Below are 18,308 nucleotides of genomic sequence, written 5' to 3' on the forward strand. Positions count from 1 at the left end.
GCTGGAAGTCAACTGAGTATCAAATTTACCTAGTTTTTTTTAATGAGAATTAGCTTTTACTGCACTTTAATTGCCAGCATTTATTTTGAATTAACATCTTCCTCTCATTTTCTGTCTTTGGTAAGAATCTAATGCAGACTGTAAAAAGAGAGAAGTTTTTCCTAGAAATGAGACCTACCTTTTCATTGAGCCCAACATATCTCAGGGCATACATAAAGGACAAAGTGTGGGTGTTTCCCCTAGTGCAGACGCACAAAATGTGCTATTGCTCCCCTCTTTTTGAAAGCTTTGAACATCTGGAAAATATCATCAAGACTAGAGATTCTCAGAAGAAAAAAGTTATTTTCCATCTTCTGAGATGATGACGCCTCAGTGAGCATCAATGATAATCTGTACAGCAATAAAGAATAAAGTAAAAAAAAGTTTTAGTCTTTATAGGGACTTATTTTTTCCCATGAACTACAGAGATTTACAGCTTCAATCTGATTGAAAGTGTATTTCCTTTCAACAGAAGTTTCAATACAGAAAAGCTTATACAAACTACCACTGAATTCCTTAAGTGTACTGAAGGGAGACTACCTTTTGTCCTTTGCTACATCAGTTTAAAATGAATGTTGTCTTAAGTCATAGGGCTTTCAGGTATACTTTAGCAAGTATCATATTTTTTTCTGTTGCATCAATTACTTTTACTTCTCATATAGAACTTTGCTTACATGGGCAGAAATCAAATAAGTGAGGTGATGGGTCAATATATATTTTGAAGAAAAGTGTGTTTCTATTCCAGTATCTCCTGGTGCACTTGACAATTCTAGCCTTTGATGGCACTCACTCATCTCACGAGGAAGCATTATAAAAGATGAGTCCCTGTGCTTCAGAGACCTACAGTCAGGCTCATTGCTGGTCCACAAATCAAGCAGTCTTTGCTGGTATTTGCCACGGTAATTCCTCTCCCTATCCTGGCCACAGCAGTTTGCTTGTCATTTGGAGAAGAATTTTATTTATATTTAAAATGTCAGCAAACCACTTTGTCCATCAATTAAAGATGTCTTCAGAGTAAAAGGAGGAAAGCTCCATACAGATCATCTCTTCATGGAAAGACCAATCTGACCACATCTGGTTTTGAAAAACCCAAGCGAATGCCTGAGGCTTCTCCCACAACATGGGAACTCACTAATGGATATAAAGACAGTGAAGAAAGTACTTTACATAATAATAAGTGTCTAAAGTCCAGCTAAAGAGATAACATAGTTCTAGCTGCCTTTTTTTGCTTTCATTCTCTTTTTATAAAAACACTGCCATCATTATTTTGTATGTTAGTGCCTACCAAATTGGATCATCTGTAAGGCTGAACTTTTCACACTCAATATTTCATGCACTTGCCAGTTGTTTCATGCTGACAGAAAAAACATTTCCACAATCAAACCTGTATCATTGTTTCTTCTCTCCTTCCATGATTTACTGCAATGATGGCAATTCCTGCATATGCCAACAGGCCTACTGCAGACTGAAAACCCATTTAACACAGGCAGTAAGCCAACTCCTAAACACAGCACCAGAAAATCCCTGGAAAGAGTGACTTTCTTTATTGTAAGGCTGCTTTAGCCCTATCTGCACAGAAAATATCTCCACAATCTCACTGTTGTCTCTGCAAGGTCTTCTTTAAGAAACTACAATTTGGGTGGAGCCATAGGATTGCTCTGTTCCCCAAACCATACCCTACACTCACATCTCCTTCCTGTTGCTGTCTCTACCTCCCTCTTGGTGGCAAGCTCACAAGCACAGTGTAAGCCAACAAAAGTGGTGGGAAAAGCTCTCTCCCTCAGCTACTCTCCTATAGTTTCTTCTCCAGTAGCCAAATCATCCATAGGGCAGCTTTTACTGTATTTTTTTCTTATCTCACTGTGGACTTAGGTGCTGTAAATGCATGGATGAGTAGTGCATTTCCCAGTGCTGGCAGGCTGGTGTGGAGATATTCCCAGAGGGAATTTGGATCTGGGAGTCTGACAGTGATGCTGAAGGAGGGGGATGAAGGAGAGGCTAACCAGAATCAGATGTAGCTTCTGTCAACTAGGACAGGAAAGAGAGAGGACCTACAATATTTTGTAGGCAGGCATGTTCAGCCTCCCCAGTCTTCTCAAAAGCAGTGACCACAATGCAGGACCGGGCATGGTTACCTGAGTGAGGGACTCCCCTTACCTAGAGGTACTTTTCCTACAGCCCTGGATCTGGGCAGTGCTAAGACACAGATGCCATGCTGTAAGCACAGCTGTTTTTTGAAATCAGTGTTATTGTTAAGGAGGAAGAAAAGCATTAGTGCAAAAAGCTGCAATCCAAAGACATGCTCATCAGCAGCTAGAAACTGTGATGTCAATGTTCAACAATGTTAAACCATCAATTTCCCTAGCTGAGATTGGAAGTCCATGTCTCTACGCTGAATTGGAAATTCTTAACTTTAGTGAACACACAGAGAAAGAGCTTGGAAAAGCTGAGTAAACATCTATAAAAACCTTTAAGTCTTAGAAATTTTTAGTAGTTCTCAGCTCTGGTGTAGTTTAAAACAAAGCTGAAATATCAAGCAGAAACATAAAATCTGTATGATCTGTGGATTTTATTCTAAATGTAATTTGTGATACTTTAATACTGTCAATACTACATGAAATGACATGAACGGGCTTGATTGGTTTATGACCTAATTTAATTGGTTAACTAAGACAAAATGGGATTTTTGGAGGAAGGAACTGAGACAGACAGGTTGGCTAATCTGTGTTGTCCTGGTGGCTGCCACGTTGCCTCTTACATATTTCTTGTAGTTCAGTAAAGAGATTTGCAGTTTAAAATGGAGATTATAAGAATTACTTGGACACCTTTCCAAAGCAGTTGGAGATGTGTGAGTAAGAACAGGAGAACAATGACAAATCAGGATAGCTCAAGTACCTGGAGCTGTGAGATGGATGCTATATTTGAATTACCTCATTGAGCCATTTTTTAAAGTCATTAACCTTCTCTCAGAATGGCATGGCAGTACCTAAGAGCCTAGGCATTCTTAGGCAGCTTGTGCTGCCAGAAATTACTGTTTCCTCTTTCCTTCAATTCTGCCTACATGATCATAGTAGGAAAAATAGCTGAGCCAGAAATAGAACTGTTCTATGGGCAAAATTCAGCCTCCATGGCAACAGTTAGACCACTCTCAGATCAATTTGCCATTCAATGAAATCTTCCATTTGTTTCATCTGAGTTTTGATTTAACTGCAACCAGCTTACCTGTATTTATTTAGGCTTTACTGCCTTTCTGCAGGATGGGGAAACAATACATTACTTCTTTTCAATACTGACACTAAACTCAATTGCCCTAAGCTAAGAAAAGTCCTTAACAGTAACAGAGAAAAGGCTTCAGTATCAATGGATTTAAAAAAAGTTAGAAATCCCCACAGAATGTTATATATATATATATATATATACATATGTAAAATCTACATAGACACTACATACTGAATTCATGTTTTTATTTTAATTAAAATTTAATTATCACATAAAAACCTGATTCTACAAATTCCATCTTTTTTTTGCAGAAACAGAAAAGACTCAAACCTATATTGTTTTTCTCAGTGTCTGAAAAAGGCGTGCCTGAAAATAAAAAGGTGTGGGTTGCATCACAATCTTTAAGAAACAGATGGTTCAATTACTTAATATCAAAACAAAAACTTACCCCACACAGCCATGAAAACAGCAAAAAAGACAGTAGCTCCATTGTCAAAAAGGTGGGTAACCTGAGGGATATGTTAATAGTGTGGTCAATTTATAATAATAAGACTTTATTTTCTATTTTCACCTAATAACGTTAATGTGATCACGAGTGTAGCTGACCTGACACTGAGGATCCTTCCCATGATATGTGAAATGCACCTGTCAATTGACAGGACTATTTGCCAGCCTGGCCTGGGACTGCCCCCTGCCAACACCAGATGTGAGCATCATTTCAGACCCAAAGCATTCATCCAACAGAGGATGGATCAGGAGTTAAAGGCTAATGTCAATGGCACCATACACATGCATCTAGGATACGACCTCTGAGACTGCTGAATCTCTAAGTGCAAATTACATTACTTGGTTTTACAACCCAAGTACTGGTGAAAGGCAATGTTAATGTTGGCTGAACTCGATCTGTCCTTCAAGATTTTAGCTACTCAAGCTCACTAAAGACAAATGCAAAAGGTAAAATTAATGCTTTTACCAGGACAGCATTTCTATTTGCACAGCCTAAAACATACCTTGGCATAAATGCAGCTGTCTGACAACCTCATGAAGGGGCAGTATTTATCACATATAGGACACATTATGATATCTGTAGCTTGACAGACTTCTTTACTGGAAAAATAGAAAAGACAAAAATTAATAGCTTGATTACTACAACAATCTGCACAATGATTTGTCTTAAAATGGATTGATAGGTTTCACCAATATTCAGTTATTTGTTGAACAAAACTGCTCTGTAACTGAAGCCAAGATATTTATAACTGCATGTATACAGTTAATATTTGTTGACTGTCTAAGACTGCAGAGCTTACAGTCATAATTGCAGAGTACAGTTCTTCAGGGACAACCTAGCAGCGTTTCTTTACCATCTCCAGCTTCTCCTTGAGTTAGAGTGAAGGATGAAGAGAGTGAGGATAATTGCAGACAAAGTTCAGTTTGACTTATTCTTGTGACTTGTCTTAAATGTGCAAGAATTTAGAGATGAAGCACTTAGCAGAAAGTGCAGGGGTTTCTTCATTGGGAAAGGCCTTAAAGAGAGTGAAAATTTCCCACTCTTCTGCTGGCCTGTTTCAAAAGCAATGAAGGGCCCAACTTTTTCCCTACTTCATGCTGAGCTGTCAAGACCATCAGCAACTGGAACTGGGCAAGCATTTCCTCTCATCCCAATTCAGGAGCAAAAAACATAGGAAGTTTGACACTGGGTGCCTTGTGAGAACCAAGCAGTCTTTTCTGATAGTTCATTCAACAGTTCAAAATGAAATAATTAACAACTTATGGGAAGTTCTGTTAAATTATTCATAAAAACCCACAGCTGTAATTTCCTTATAAAAGTTCCCCTGTTACCTGACTTGGCAGTGGTTCAAAGTGGTGACTCCATACAAAAAGACAAACAATCCAATGAAGGCAGCTGGGAAGAGCATCCCCGTGTACCAGCCTAACCAGGCAAAGTACAGTCCAATTTTCTCACCAAAGTACCGCCTGTTTTAAAACACAACACAGCAAATTTACCTGCTAATTAGAATAAATCTGCTTAATCTCATTCATTTGTAGAAAATAAACATTTCTATCATATCTGAAGAGTAGATTAGAAAGCAGTCAGAATTTTCTGAAGAAAAACCCTTCAACTAGGCTTCTAAATGCACAGTGAGGGACCCGACTCATGAATGAACTTAAAATATGAACTTAAAAGTTCACTGACCACAGTTTACAGTTAGATGAGTGGAGACCTCATAAAGGAAACACTGAGTTACTTTTAAAAAGCTAGTTTTTTGTATGTGGGAAATTGATGGTTTGCTTTGCCTTTTGGCCATGTAACTGTACTGCCTAAATAATTGCATTGAAATAAGTTTTGTCCCTAAAACTGGTACAACAGCAAAAATTATTTGAGCCCAGATTATTTCTAAGAAATTAATTAACCAGAGTTTATTCTCCAATAAAATTTATTTTCATTTGATTATTTCTTTTCTTAGCTCAGTTCCTGGAAAACTAATTTCATGATTCTACCACAGGTGGAAAGCGAAGTGCAAATAAGGTTCATCATCCTGCATTGATTTGAGGAAAGTAGTCCTAATTTATTAGATACCTTGCTGAAAAACTAGCAGCAAAGTGGCCAGAAAGCTCCTTTTAGCTACACATTCCTTAGCACTTTTCCTTCCCCTACACACAACCAAACTTTTGTTTATGTGTTAATCAGTACATCAAGCACACAAAAAACCTACTGAACTCATTGGCATAGGGGCAGGTTCATGTACTGCCCTGAGTCTGATGTCTTGCCCACAGTAGGCTGAGATTTTAGGGGATTATTTGCAAGATTAGTTTTAAAGAATGGAGGCAAGACAATATGCTTGTGTTTCAGAGACTTTGCAAATAACCTAAACTTGTGTATCCACTGAACTGGAAAATACCTACTGCTGAAAACACACTTTCTCACTAATGATAAAACTTCTGATCTACCCAGAGACAAATGAAGGGAGTCAGCACTGCTGGCTCCTCTGTGCTACCAGAAAACATCTTTGGCCAAACTTTCACAATGAGAGTGGAAAGACCTATGACGGTTCTAGGGCTGGATGCATTGTAGAAGAGGGTACTTGGTCTGGACTGCACAAAAATAGCAGCTTACAAATGGTTATTAAAAATTTCCAGTGTGAGAAATATCTATATGGGCTGAGCTCATAGTCTCTTGAATGATACTGACCTCTATGACTATTTTCATTTGAGTTTACCAGCTCTGTATAAGAAGCCAAATATCATCATGTTGTTTTTATCCTTCTGTGTTTCAACAGAGACTCAAATTTACAGGCTAGAGATGATAAGCTAATGATAACGTGCTCAGTTCTGACAAGGGCAGCAGGTCTAATTGCAAAAAAAACCACACTGGAAACTGCTTTTTGAGCCCTGACTTCAGAATGTCATTGAAACCTTTGGCCTAATTGTTTTCCTGACACTTAGGGTATCAAGCTGTGCCTGCTCCTCTGGAAAAGTAAGCTCACATTGTGAGCTTACTTCTACTGAATATTTATGACTTTTCTCCACATACATAGTTTAAAATAGTGAAATAAACCTGACCTTCATCAAGCTTTATTTTTTATTTCATTCCCTACACTCAGGGATGAATGCTTCCTCGTTCCAATGCCCTAGCTGACAAATATTCATGACAAAATTCATCTCCTATCCTGTTGAGCCCTTCAGCCTAATGGTGCAAATCATACTATTCTTTTTGAGCTAAAGATCAAACAGCTTAATACTAGATGAAGACCCAAGAAAGGTTCAGTGTGCACGTAAATAAGAATGGCCATGATGGGGAGCAACCCATCTCTGCAAAGTAAGAAAAAGGCACCTGAGCCTGGTTTCAAAAATGAGTGAAGGATGTTGACATTACTTTGATACGTATTGATTTAAATATGGACAAACAGCCTTGATATTCCACTATTGCCCTTTGCAACACAGCTGGTATTCCTGTACTGCTGTAATTTGCATCAGGATCAAGTTAATATTGTATGTCTTTTGGCCCAATAGTTAGCATATTTTTCCTTTTAGTCTCTTCTCAGATACCACTATGTTAAGTGCTATAGAAACAAACTATGGCAGTAAGAAGGTCTGTGGAGACCTCTGTAGGTGCCATGTTCAGAGCAGTTCCATACTTATTCCAATGTGTAGTTCAGCTAGTCTGGGCTATCATGACCCATAGGAGGTGTAAATGGTTTAGAGATACCTTTGCCATTCTTTCCCTTCTATATGCCCCAAATATTTGCATGAAGAACAAGCTCTTTGTTTCTTCTCTGTCACTATATAAAGAACAGAAATTTCATATAGCTTTCCGAAGGGATGATAGTTATCTTTGAGCCAGAGCTCAGCAGTGTACACGAAGAATTCCAGAGGTTTTTTTCTAGAATGCATCACTGTGCATTACTTATACCTAAATTTCACTCTGCTCATTTGAAGGCCTCTTTGAACTTTTCCAGCATTGATAACATTCTTGTATTCTTTTAACTTTGCTAATTTATTGCTATCCAGTTTTTCAGATTATTAATGAGGAGAGAAAAAAAATGTTTGAATCTTTGATGGTTCTCCCACATAAAATTTTCTCCACAACTAACCTAAAAAACAAAGACATGAAAACCCCCCAAGCACCTGATAGAATAATCTATCTCTCCAATTCCTGTATATGCTGTACCATTAAAATAATAATAAAAAATAATTTCAGCTTCTCAATTGCATGCTAGCCTGTACACTAGCACCTCAATACTGCTTCCCTTAATGGTGACCTCTCTATGCTCTCACCCCATTCTAATGGTAGAACTACGATTTAACTGGGCCAAGATTTCAATCTCAGTATTTATCAATAAGGCACATTTTTGATAATATAATAATAATAATAATAATATAATGATAGGGTTAAACTTCAAGGTCTAATTTCAGACCTATGAAATGTGGTATTGGATTATTCTGTGGTTAATGATCTTCATTATAGAATATTTTGCTTTCAGGATGCCCAGAAGGAAATCATGGATCTAGAAATATACAGGTTTGGGCTCAAGCCAAGAACCTATCTATTTTCATTAACCCTTTTGCAGGTCAGAATGAAATCCTGTACAGAATTTTCTACATCACAGAAACTAGAGCTTTCCAGCAAGTGCTTTGGACATATGAAGCTCCCATGTCAGAAGCAATGGGGTGTAGAAAAAGGCTTGACAGGAAATTGAAAGGGTGTGGTCAGCTTGAGATCAAGACATTTAATGTCTTGAGCAAAATTCAAGTTACTGAGGCATTAGTTTTGTTTTCAGATTCATTTTAGTAGCTTTACAATCACTTTAAAAATATAGTTTTCTCCCTCCCTTTTTGTCCTGTGAATAACATGCACAAGCAGCAGCAGGAGCAATTTGTGCACAATCTAGAGGGAAGCAGTTATGCACAGAAGTGTGAAGGAGGTGTCCCCAGAAATCACTTCAACTGTTTCCATTGATTTACATGGTCCCAGAGCATATAAATATAATAGATTTTGTTTCCTTCCAATTATTATCAGTTCTAAGAATCTTAAATTTTTCTTGTAAAGCAACTATGGATATTAAATTCCGAGAGAAGTATAATTAAAATCATTGTGCTACATCTGTTGATTAATGAGAGTGGCTTTGCAAATTATGCCAAGTCTGTTTCTTCATACTGCTGCATGTTTCAAAGCAGAGTGAAAGCAGGATCATGCAATTCCCCTCAAATGTCTTTTTCGCATTTATTTCCAGTGACTATTATCTCCATATCAGCCATCTGATGAGATTAAATGTAATCTGAGATTCACCAAATTGACAGCGCAGCAGATGGAAACCTCATTTTAACATCTTAGGAAAATAAAATAGCACAAAAGTATGAAAAATTTCACTTAGCATTGTGGCAACTTGACTTTGATGTAGAAATATCATATCTAGTAATGTGATAATTATATTATCTGCATCTAATTTACTTCTTAGTCTTTCTAAAACATAATGTCAACTAGAGTCATAAGTTCTGGCCAGATGTCTGTGAAAGAATCAAAATCCATCCACTCCTTTTGTACAGATGACAACACTATACCCTTCAAGCACAACACCACATAGCTGTTGTTATGGGGAAAAAAAAGTTACTCCTGCTGTAGAACTGGTGCTAAAGAAAAGCTTCTGTTTAAAGTATGCCTGCTGAGATGCTGCCAAGTGAAATGAACAACTTGCTGGTCTTGCTGGTGTTGTCAGTTCTTCAAGAAAAAATCTCCAGCTCAATAGACATGTGAACTGCTGGGAGTGGCAGGAGACATGAAAGATTCATTCATAGATGCTGGATTACTCGCATTTGCTTAGCTCCTGCTGAATTTTCAGAGAATTTGAAGTCTTGGCAGGAGCTAAGGAAATGCAAGGAATCCAGCATCTGTGAAGTGAGAAGAAAAAGGAATTCCCTTCCCTTTCTCGTCACCCCTCCTTCAGTGAATTCATTAAAGCGGAGGATGTGTTCCAGCAGCAAATGGCAAGCCATGCTGGGGCTGCAGCCTTGAACCCTTCTGAGTTTGATGGCATCCAAGACTCAGCCTGCTGTCAGTGCTCAGGGAATCTCACAACTTCTCTAAACATGTACTCTGAACAATGACAGTACACTCATGACCTCAGCTAGGGGGTCTGCTCTTTCAATAGCTTTTTTTTTTTTTTTTTGTAAAATGGATTTGGAAAACACTGTTAGATGAAAACCTAAAACTTCTTAAAAAATGTTAAACTTTAAATCCAGGCTATTCAAGAAGGCTGCTACCAAGGTCCAGAACTTAGAATGTTAGAATGTTTCTAACTTTGCTGGTTCTGTTACCATTTATTGCCATACTTAAAAGCCCCTTTCAGATGCTAGATCAGCAAATTAATCCAAACACCAGATATTGCCTCAACAGCACTTTCACAGACAAGAAATGCTGATGAAGAACAGTAGCCTTGACCACCATGGACAAATGATTAAAAAACACTACAGAGATAAGTTGTTTATATGGTGATATTAATATCTTATTGTATACCAGGAAATTAGAAGTTAAAAAAACCCTTCAGTATAACTGTTGGCTCCTCCATAAATCAGCAATTTCCATCATGTAATTTGACAGAAATTCCATATTTCTAGTTATGAGTCCAATGTATTAAAAAAGAATTAAGAAGCTTTTGGGACTAAATTATGAGGACTAATACATTATTTTGTAAAGCATTAAAAAAATTACATGGCTCAGTAAAACTTTTTTTTGTATTTCTCTGTGAACTTTTTATGCATGGAAATTGAGCACCTTCTGTTTCATGAAATGGATAAGTTTTATATAGCCTTAATTGGTAACACTGTCTATCTTGAGGGCCACCCTCTACAAATCTTTCATCTGGAAACAATTTTGAGAATAAGTAAAAGCAAAGATTTCTATCAGTTACAGGACTTATGAAAGGGGAAATTAATATGCTGGACTGATTGCATGCTCTGGATAACCCTTCCTGATAGCCAATGTATCAGTGTCTTTAGTAGTCCCGGTACATCTGAACACTTTATTAATAGGCTGTTGTAGCTCAATATTTCTCTCTTCAAGTAGAAAAAGTCCATTAATGCCCAATAATACTTCTGTCAATATGATCAGTAAAGGCTTTGGCTCTCTATATATGCGTAAAAAACATGTAATCCTCTATTAGTACATTAAAGCCTATTTGAAAACATTATTTAAAAGGGCTGTAAGAACTGGAATCACATCTCAACTTTCTCAGTTTTTTCCTTGCAGGCTACTTCCAAAATGAATACAAATCTGGACAGTGATGACATAACTGATCTGAGCTGAAGGGCGGTGGCACAGAGAAGACTTCAACCACTAGTGTTGTTGAACACATAGCACACTCCATGACTGTAAGCTCTGCTCTGTGCCATTTGTAAGCATGGAGAAACTTCATCCAGGGCCTGTTCTGTGGTTGCACTTTTGCAAAGAGAAGTTTTAGTCAATGAGAGCCTGTTTTTTGCCAAAGCCATGCTCTGAAGAGGAAGAACTCCTCTAGTAGACAGATAGGTAACCAAGTATATCCAGCCTCCACAGATTTCTCTCTTCATTTTTTTCTCTCTTAAATATTTTGTAATCTGTTCATTAGAAATTATGGTATCAGGAAACTTTAGAAGGAAACTTCCTTCATTCTTGGGCCCTCCTACAAACTCCTCTATAGATATTTCTTTGGATGTAGTGGCACCATGAACTAAATGGAGTCCCATGACCTCAGGATCAGATTTTAAAAATGACATGAATTATTTGAGCTCTTCATGGTTTTGTCAGACGTGAGATAACCTATTCTCAAAGCACCTACAATGTGACAAAGTAAAAGCAGGTAAGTCCTACCTTACAAGATCCAGAGGCTGGTATTTATACCACACTCCCCAGGAAGCCCAGCACTCATAGAGCAAGTGTCTGTGGTTTTCTGCCCCATGGGTTTTTATCGAATTCTTGCTTCTGTAACTTCCCTAAAATACAAATCTGGACATTAATGAACAACACCAGCAAAAAAAGAATATTTAAGAAATCTCTCTCACTATCAGTATGGATAACACAATTTATGTAAACTGTGTATTTGTACTCTGAAAGCTAAACACGACATTAAAAAAATATCATCTGATTTCACTAAGATTTGAGATTATTCTTCCTAAGAAATTTACAATAAATGATATTCAAGTCAATGGCTATAAATTGCAGAATCTCAAAAAAACATGATATTTTTTCCCCTCTGAAAATATACTGATTTATCAATGCAAATACTTTTTACAGAATAGATCCAGAACAACTCTCCTTACTCATCTCTTTTTACAAGAAAAACTCCCCATTTTTTTCTCAAGGAAAAACCATTGCTAAATGGGAGGTATGTCAGAGGCAGACACAGAATGTAAGAGAGTAATAATATTAATAAGATTGAGAATAAATGGTTATACAATTAAGGATTAAATTTGTGGAAAATGTCTGTTCAAAAAGAAAAAAAACTGAGAAAAATACCTCATGAAGAGGAAATGCAGCTTCATAGGAGCCATTACTGAGCAATCGATTCAGACCTAAGAATCAAAAGTATTCAATTATTTACCAATAGGAGTAGAAAAACTGCTAGGTAAAAAACAAAACACATTTTCATAATAACTGGCTAATGAAGATTGAAGTCCATTGACAGTACAAGATACATGTAGAAAAATTATTCTTTTATAGATTTTGATAACTATGATATAATACAAACAAAGACTTGTTCAAATATTAATCAGAATCTACAATTTATTATGCTAGAAGTTTAAAGATTCATTTTCTATATCCACCTTTAGTGTAACTTCACTGAAATTGGAAACCTCACAGCTGGATTGAAGTTTGACCTCATAAAATATGGTCTAAGAAAGCTATTTAGATGAAAGGTTGCATATCTTGGGAGCTGAAAACTTCAGGGGAGCTCTTTACGTTTTTACACTGCAGGCCACTAAAGCAACTGAAATTCTGAATTTCCATATGATAACAACTTTCTAAAATATGTTCAATTTATGTCTTATGAAAGCTGCTGAACAAACAGAACAGGAAGAAGACAGGCTGCAGCAGTACAAGATCAGAAAACAAACGAGACGTACACCCCACTCACTCAGGCCTTTTCCCTCTTTAATGAGAGCCTTAAGATAAATAATAATGCTTGCTGAGGTTAGGGTGTTTTTCACTTGGAAACTCACCAAAATAGGACTGAAGAGTTACTAGCAAATGCAAAACAAAATACCCAGACTAATAGCCTGATGGCATTTGAACCCTATTGACCAAGAGGCATAGAGCCTTGATTCCTTTCCTAATTCACAAGGGACTGATAGCAGAAAGAACACAGCAATGAGACGTACTAATTCAATGTGAATACCACTTTCAATCAGTATCTGCCTGGCAGAATATGCTTTCTCCCAATGTCTCTAGCAGAAAAGCAAAATCTGTACAGCCAAGCTGCCCTTTGCTCTACCCAGTGATCACTGCAAGGTTGTATTCATTGTACGTACAACACAAGTTGATATGTGAGGGAGATTGGGATTTTGAGGAAGGCAGGGACAGCAAGTGTGTGTACTAGATGCAATGGCTGCTCTGCTTAAGCTATTGCTGCCCTCATCCCTGGGGCTGAGAAAGAAAGAAAAAAGTGACATTCTGGGATATTTCTTGTCCTCTTTGGGAAAGGTGGGGTTTAAACAGCAGGGAAATTAAATAGTCTGCAGATTTTTACAGGGCTTGCCTCTACATTTGTGATGCCACACTCTAGGTGGTACTCAAGTAGCATGTGCTCTGTATCACAGAAGGCAGCCACTGTTTTGTATTCTATCCCTCTTCTGTCTCTGCCTGCTCTCCTGGACCTGCATTATGTGCTGCTGCAAATGCCCACTCCACTCACTATTTGAAAGTGAAGCCACAGTTATGTACAGCACTTTTTGCACTGAGGACATCAGCGGTAAATTCCCTTTTGAACTACAGCAACTACAGAGATACAGTACTTCTCATCTCTCTTAGGGATGGACAGGTATCCAGGGAGAAGCCCTATAGGCTGAGATGTACAGCAGCACAAATCTTGCCATCCTTCCAAATACATGTTTATGGAGGAGCAAAAGTTTTCCCGCATGAGTCTATCTGCTTCTCCACTGCTTGTAATATGTTCGTATTTCCAGTTTAAATCAGCCTCTTCCCTTGCAGAGGTGATAAATCCCATGTCACGACACGTGCGTGTGAAAGCCACCTGAAATTACAGGGAGATGATCACATCTTCCAGGCAAAACTGCTACAACAGCAGTAGGTGAGATGTAAACAGCTCAGAACTGGGGTTGATTAAAAAGGAAGAAAAGTAGTCTGTTCTTAGCCCAGGTAGACTTCTCCTCTCTTTTTTTAAACCCATGATTAAAAGCACATTGCTCAGTACCTACCAATTTTGTTTTTCCCTTCTTCATATTTCACTCTTTGTAAGATATGGTGTACAATTCTACTTCTTGTAGCATTATTGAAGAAAGTATCTTTGTTGTGTATTATGAAGCTGCATGAAAATAAAAAAAAAGGCATCTCAGAAATATATAGTAGCACATTTAAGGCAAATATTTAGTTCTGTTACTTTTTATAGCACACTAAAAATCTACAGTATGTGAAGAAGTGCAAGGAGAGTTAAAGATACTAGATTGAGATACTTCACCAGATGAGGTAATGTCAGTAACAGTATTCATTCTCTAACAAAGAGAATGAATTATATGGAGAAGTCTGGAGAAAGTATTCATCACGATAAACATCACTTTTAGATAATTCATTGAAAACTACACAATACTTGCACAAAATTTGTAAAAACATAACATTTGTAATTTCAGCACCAAAAGGCTGAGAATATCTCAAGTAGTTGTAGCTATGTGTCCAACATCCCAGTTAGAGGCTGACATAAATTAGGGCAATGCCAGAGAAGTTTCAATTTATCTCAAAAATCAGAGGAATTGTTCTTGTCAGGTGAGAATCAGGCAGCTCAGTGTAGGACCCCCTTTCAACCACTACCCTTTCCTTCCATGGATATTTCTTTCTCTGAAATTTTTGTGCTCCAGGTTGTCTTATTTCTGAATGTGACTGGTAAATCCATATTCACAGAATAACCATCAAGGCTATTTCATGGTCTACAGCATCCAATAAAGAATTCAGAGAAAGATTTTCTCAGTCTATGAAAATCTCACACTTCAAATTTCAGTTCACAGAGGCCAGAGCTGAAGACATTTTCAAACTAGGTGCACGTAAACATTTATCAGACATTACCGAGCTATAAACTGTATAAGGCAGAGACTTCTAGTGAGTTTTTTAACCTTTGTTGCTATAAGATGGAACATTTTACTCAGCCATTCTGTTTCTGCTGCCCTTGTTAGATTTTCAATATGCTCAAGGATTTGAATATTCATAAGAGCAATACAGCTTGTCTTCAGGCTCAGTAAGGGCTTAGGTTTTATTTATGAGACAGGTTTTTATTGCTTTGTTGCCTCATTTGTAAGATAAAAAATAAGTAAGGATTAATAGACTATAATTTTTATTAGCCATGAAGTTAATATATATGTAGATAAAGCCAGTGATTTGTCTCACAACAGCTATAGCCATTAGCCTGGTCCTGTAAGTCCTATCTGTGTGAGGTGTCCTTACTCAAAAGGAAAATCCAAATGAAGATAATAAGAGTACTTCTGTGAGGAAAGGTGCCACAGCTGATTCTTAATTAAACTCCCTTTAAAAATGTCAGTGTGGAAAAATTGCTCTTACATTCACACTGTAAGAGGCATGAAGAGTCAGTGAAGGTTAATTGCTTTGAAATTCTATTTGTAGCCTTCTTAATTAGACTCTGAACTGGAAATTTCAAACTATCTTTCCATGGATAACAAAGCACAGCAAACTGTTGACTAAAGAAAGGCCTCAAATGAGTGTAAATTCAATCAAGAACAAATTACAGGTGAATTCCTGTTCATACATTCTCTTTGGTAATTTTGCAGGTTGTACAAACTCCTTAATGGCAAATTTAGCTCTTGAATATTTGAAAACCCATTTGAAAAAAAATGGGTTTACTTTTCAAACTATTTTGGGGAAGCAAAAGTCAGGAAAAGGCTACTTTCTGCTGTACTGGTAAGATACACAAGCCAAAAACTGACCAGTCGTGGTCTGTTTACAAAGCTACAAAGCCACAAAGTGAGGATGTATTCATGGACTTGCCAATGTGCATCTTTGCTCTATGGGATCCACAGACACTGAAACATTTGATGTCAGACACTCACTGTACCTAAGAGGGTGTTCCAAGAAAATGCCTACTGCTGGAGGAAGTACAAACTAAGAGCACAAATGTTGTCCAAAGTAGTAATCATTATATAAGTGGTGTATTCTTTAGCACAGGAAAAATGCCCAACTCTGTGTACTCCCAGGTAAATAACTGAAGCCAGCTACCTGTTGTTGGCTGAGGCAGGAGCAGGTTTTTAGCTCATTTAACATCACAGAGAATAAATCATCAGCTGTAGTAGCAGCAACAAGATAAACCTGTAGTATTCCAGTGAGAATATTACCACACATTTCTATAATTTATTTGTATGAAAATGGGTATATTACGAACACTTGCTTTTTATTTTCATTTTGCTTGACTTTTAACTTAAACTTTTAACTTAATTTTTTTTTGTTTATCTAAAAGGAAATGTTTATTAATGGTTATCAGGGATTTTTCATATCATATGCCTAAAACAGGATCACTTTAGGATGAAGAATGTCTTCAGATAGAGTGGCTCTCTCTGTTTCCAATTTGGCACATCACAGCCTCAAAAGTGCCAAAGTAAAATAGAGAGTCATGAAAGTGCTGAATCTCTCCTCCATCTTCCTCTGCCCATTCCCCCAGACCAGTCTTCCCCAGATGACTTCTTAATTTAAATTGGTTCATTCAGAAATATTCACCTGAGAGAGAATGAATTTAATGTGTTTTTCAGGGATGCCCTGTTTCATTTCATTTGTCAGGCAATTAAAACTTCCAGAATTAGAGAGAATTTAAAAAACCCATTGCAGGGCAATGCTTGGCAGCACAAAGATTTGTTTAAGAGCAGGATTTACAGAACTGTGATTCCCCATGTATAAAAAGCCATTTATCAACATATAGTTTTTAAACTGTAGATGTATTTAAAAACAAGAATGACCACCTTGGTTCAAAATAAGTAAGTGTCCATGCAGTCCTGTGCCTTGTCTCTAATTGCAGCAGCCCCCTGATCCATCCATGATTTTGGGGTGAGGCAGCTCAGGGGAATATGGGCATAGATCATCTTGGTAGAGATGGGATTTTTTACGATCAGTTTGAAAATCAGAGAAAGCTTAAAAAGTAACTCCACCCTGAGAGACACATATCTTGGAAATGTGAAAAAGATACAGAACAAGGCCCTCGTACCACAAGAGGACATAGTACAAATGAGAGTCACTCCATTAACCTCTGGTAAACAGGGCCATTTTTGTTTAATTAATCCAGGTACTATATTAGTCCTCCTAATTGTGTAAATTTTTAATCTGATTTTCATTAAGTAATAAATATTTATTTTAAGTGGTTTATTGAATTATATATTAAAATAATACTTAACCAGAGAGTTTATTGCCTTTAAAAGAAATCTTTAAACAGCAATTAAAAGTATTTTCCTAGCTAACATACAGCTACCTAAGAATTTGCAGCTAATTGCTACCGTTACTATTCCCAACTGACTAGCAGCTCACTACATAAAATAACTAAGATGTAGTAGAAAAACATCTAATCATGTCTGAGGGAAAACATTTTTCACATATTGTGCATTCTTGTAACTGATAATTTTCGGAATAAAATCTTTTCCAAGTTGTGGCTGCAGAAAAGAGACACTACTTAGAAGTCTACCCCAAAAATTAGCATTTTGTATTCCACACAATTAAAAAAAAAAAAAAAAGCAAAGTCGTGTAGAACTTCCTTCCTCCAAAAAGAGATTTCCTATTACTTAAGAAACAAGATGAATTTTGGTCTTCTATTGTACTGACAGTTTTGGGATATACCCTCTAAGTCATGCCATAATCGCTGTGAAAGAAAACCTGAAGCCATGCTGCAAAACATATTTAGGCACATCTCACAAATGTAATTCTTTTATTTTCTTCTTTGTCTGTTTTGGAGGGAGGACAGACAGCTAGCTCTTAAAACAAACAATTTTTTTCAGACAACCAGCCTTTCTCCACATTGGGCCTTTTTCCATCTGAATGAGAAAGAAAAATGCAAGAAAAAAAAGACGATCAATATCAAGACCTACTAAAATTGCCCGTGCTCCTTACACATCAGTACTTAAAAAATATTAGTTCCTATTGAAAAAAGGACTGATCAACCATTGTTGGGTTTACTCTTAACTATTTTCCTCCCTAGACACTGAATTGTAAGTATTGTCAGTCATCTGTCTTTCCATGCTTTTAAAAGCAGCTATCACAAATGAAGACTGTACTCAGACCATGTAATAAACATCATCTGTATCAGACTGGAGACCTACATGCAAAAGCTGTGGCTACATCACAAAAGATAAACTGCCTGTTC

The 18,308-nt window shown here is 37.1% G+C and overlaps 1 protein-coding gene across 5 annotated transcripts in view; it reads right to left on the reverse strand.

The window, feature by feature from the left end:
- The window catches only part of ANO4 (anoctamin 4), a 109,255-nt gene that overhangs the window by 39,826 nt on the left and 51,121 nt on the right, over positions 1 to 18,308 (reverse strand). For all 5 annotated transcript variants that reach the window (XM_029963605.1, XM_029963604.1, XM_018080770.2 and 2 more), the window contains 6 exons: positions 14,167 to 14,273; positions 12,248 to 12,303; positions 11,603 to 11,724; positions 5,098 to 5,232; positions 4,269 to 4,365; positions 3,707 to 3,767 (listed from right to left, as the gene is read on the reverse strand). In XM_029963605.1, the coding sequence (XP_029819465.1) occupies positions 3,707 to 3,767; positions 4,269 to 4,365; positions 5,098 to 5,232; positions 11,603 to 11,724; positions 12,248 to 12,303; positions 14,167 to 14,273 (578 nt within the window). The remainder of the gene's footprint in view (positions 1 to 3,706; positions 3,768 to 4,268; positions 4,366 to 5,097; positions 5,233 to 11,602; positions 11,725 to 12,247; positions 12,304 to 14,166; positions 14,274 to 18,308) is intronic.

This window comes from Manacus vitellinus, unplaced genomic scaffold (genome assembly GCF_001715985.3).
Source record: "Manacus vitellinus isolate BGI_N305 unplaced genomic scaffold, ASM171598v3 scaffold_5_pilon, whole genome shotgun sequence".
Taxonomy (NCBI): Eukaryota; Metazoa; Chordata; class Aves; order Passeriformes; family Pipridae; genus Manacus; species Manacus vitellinus.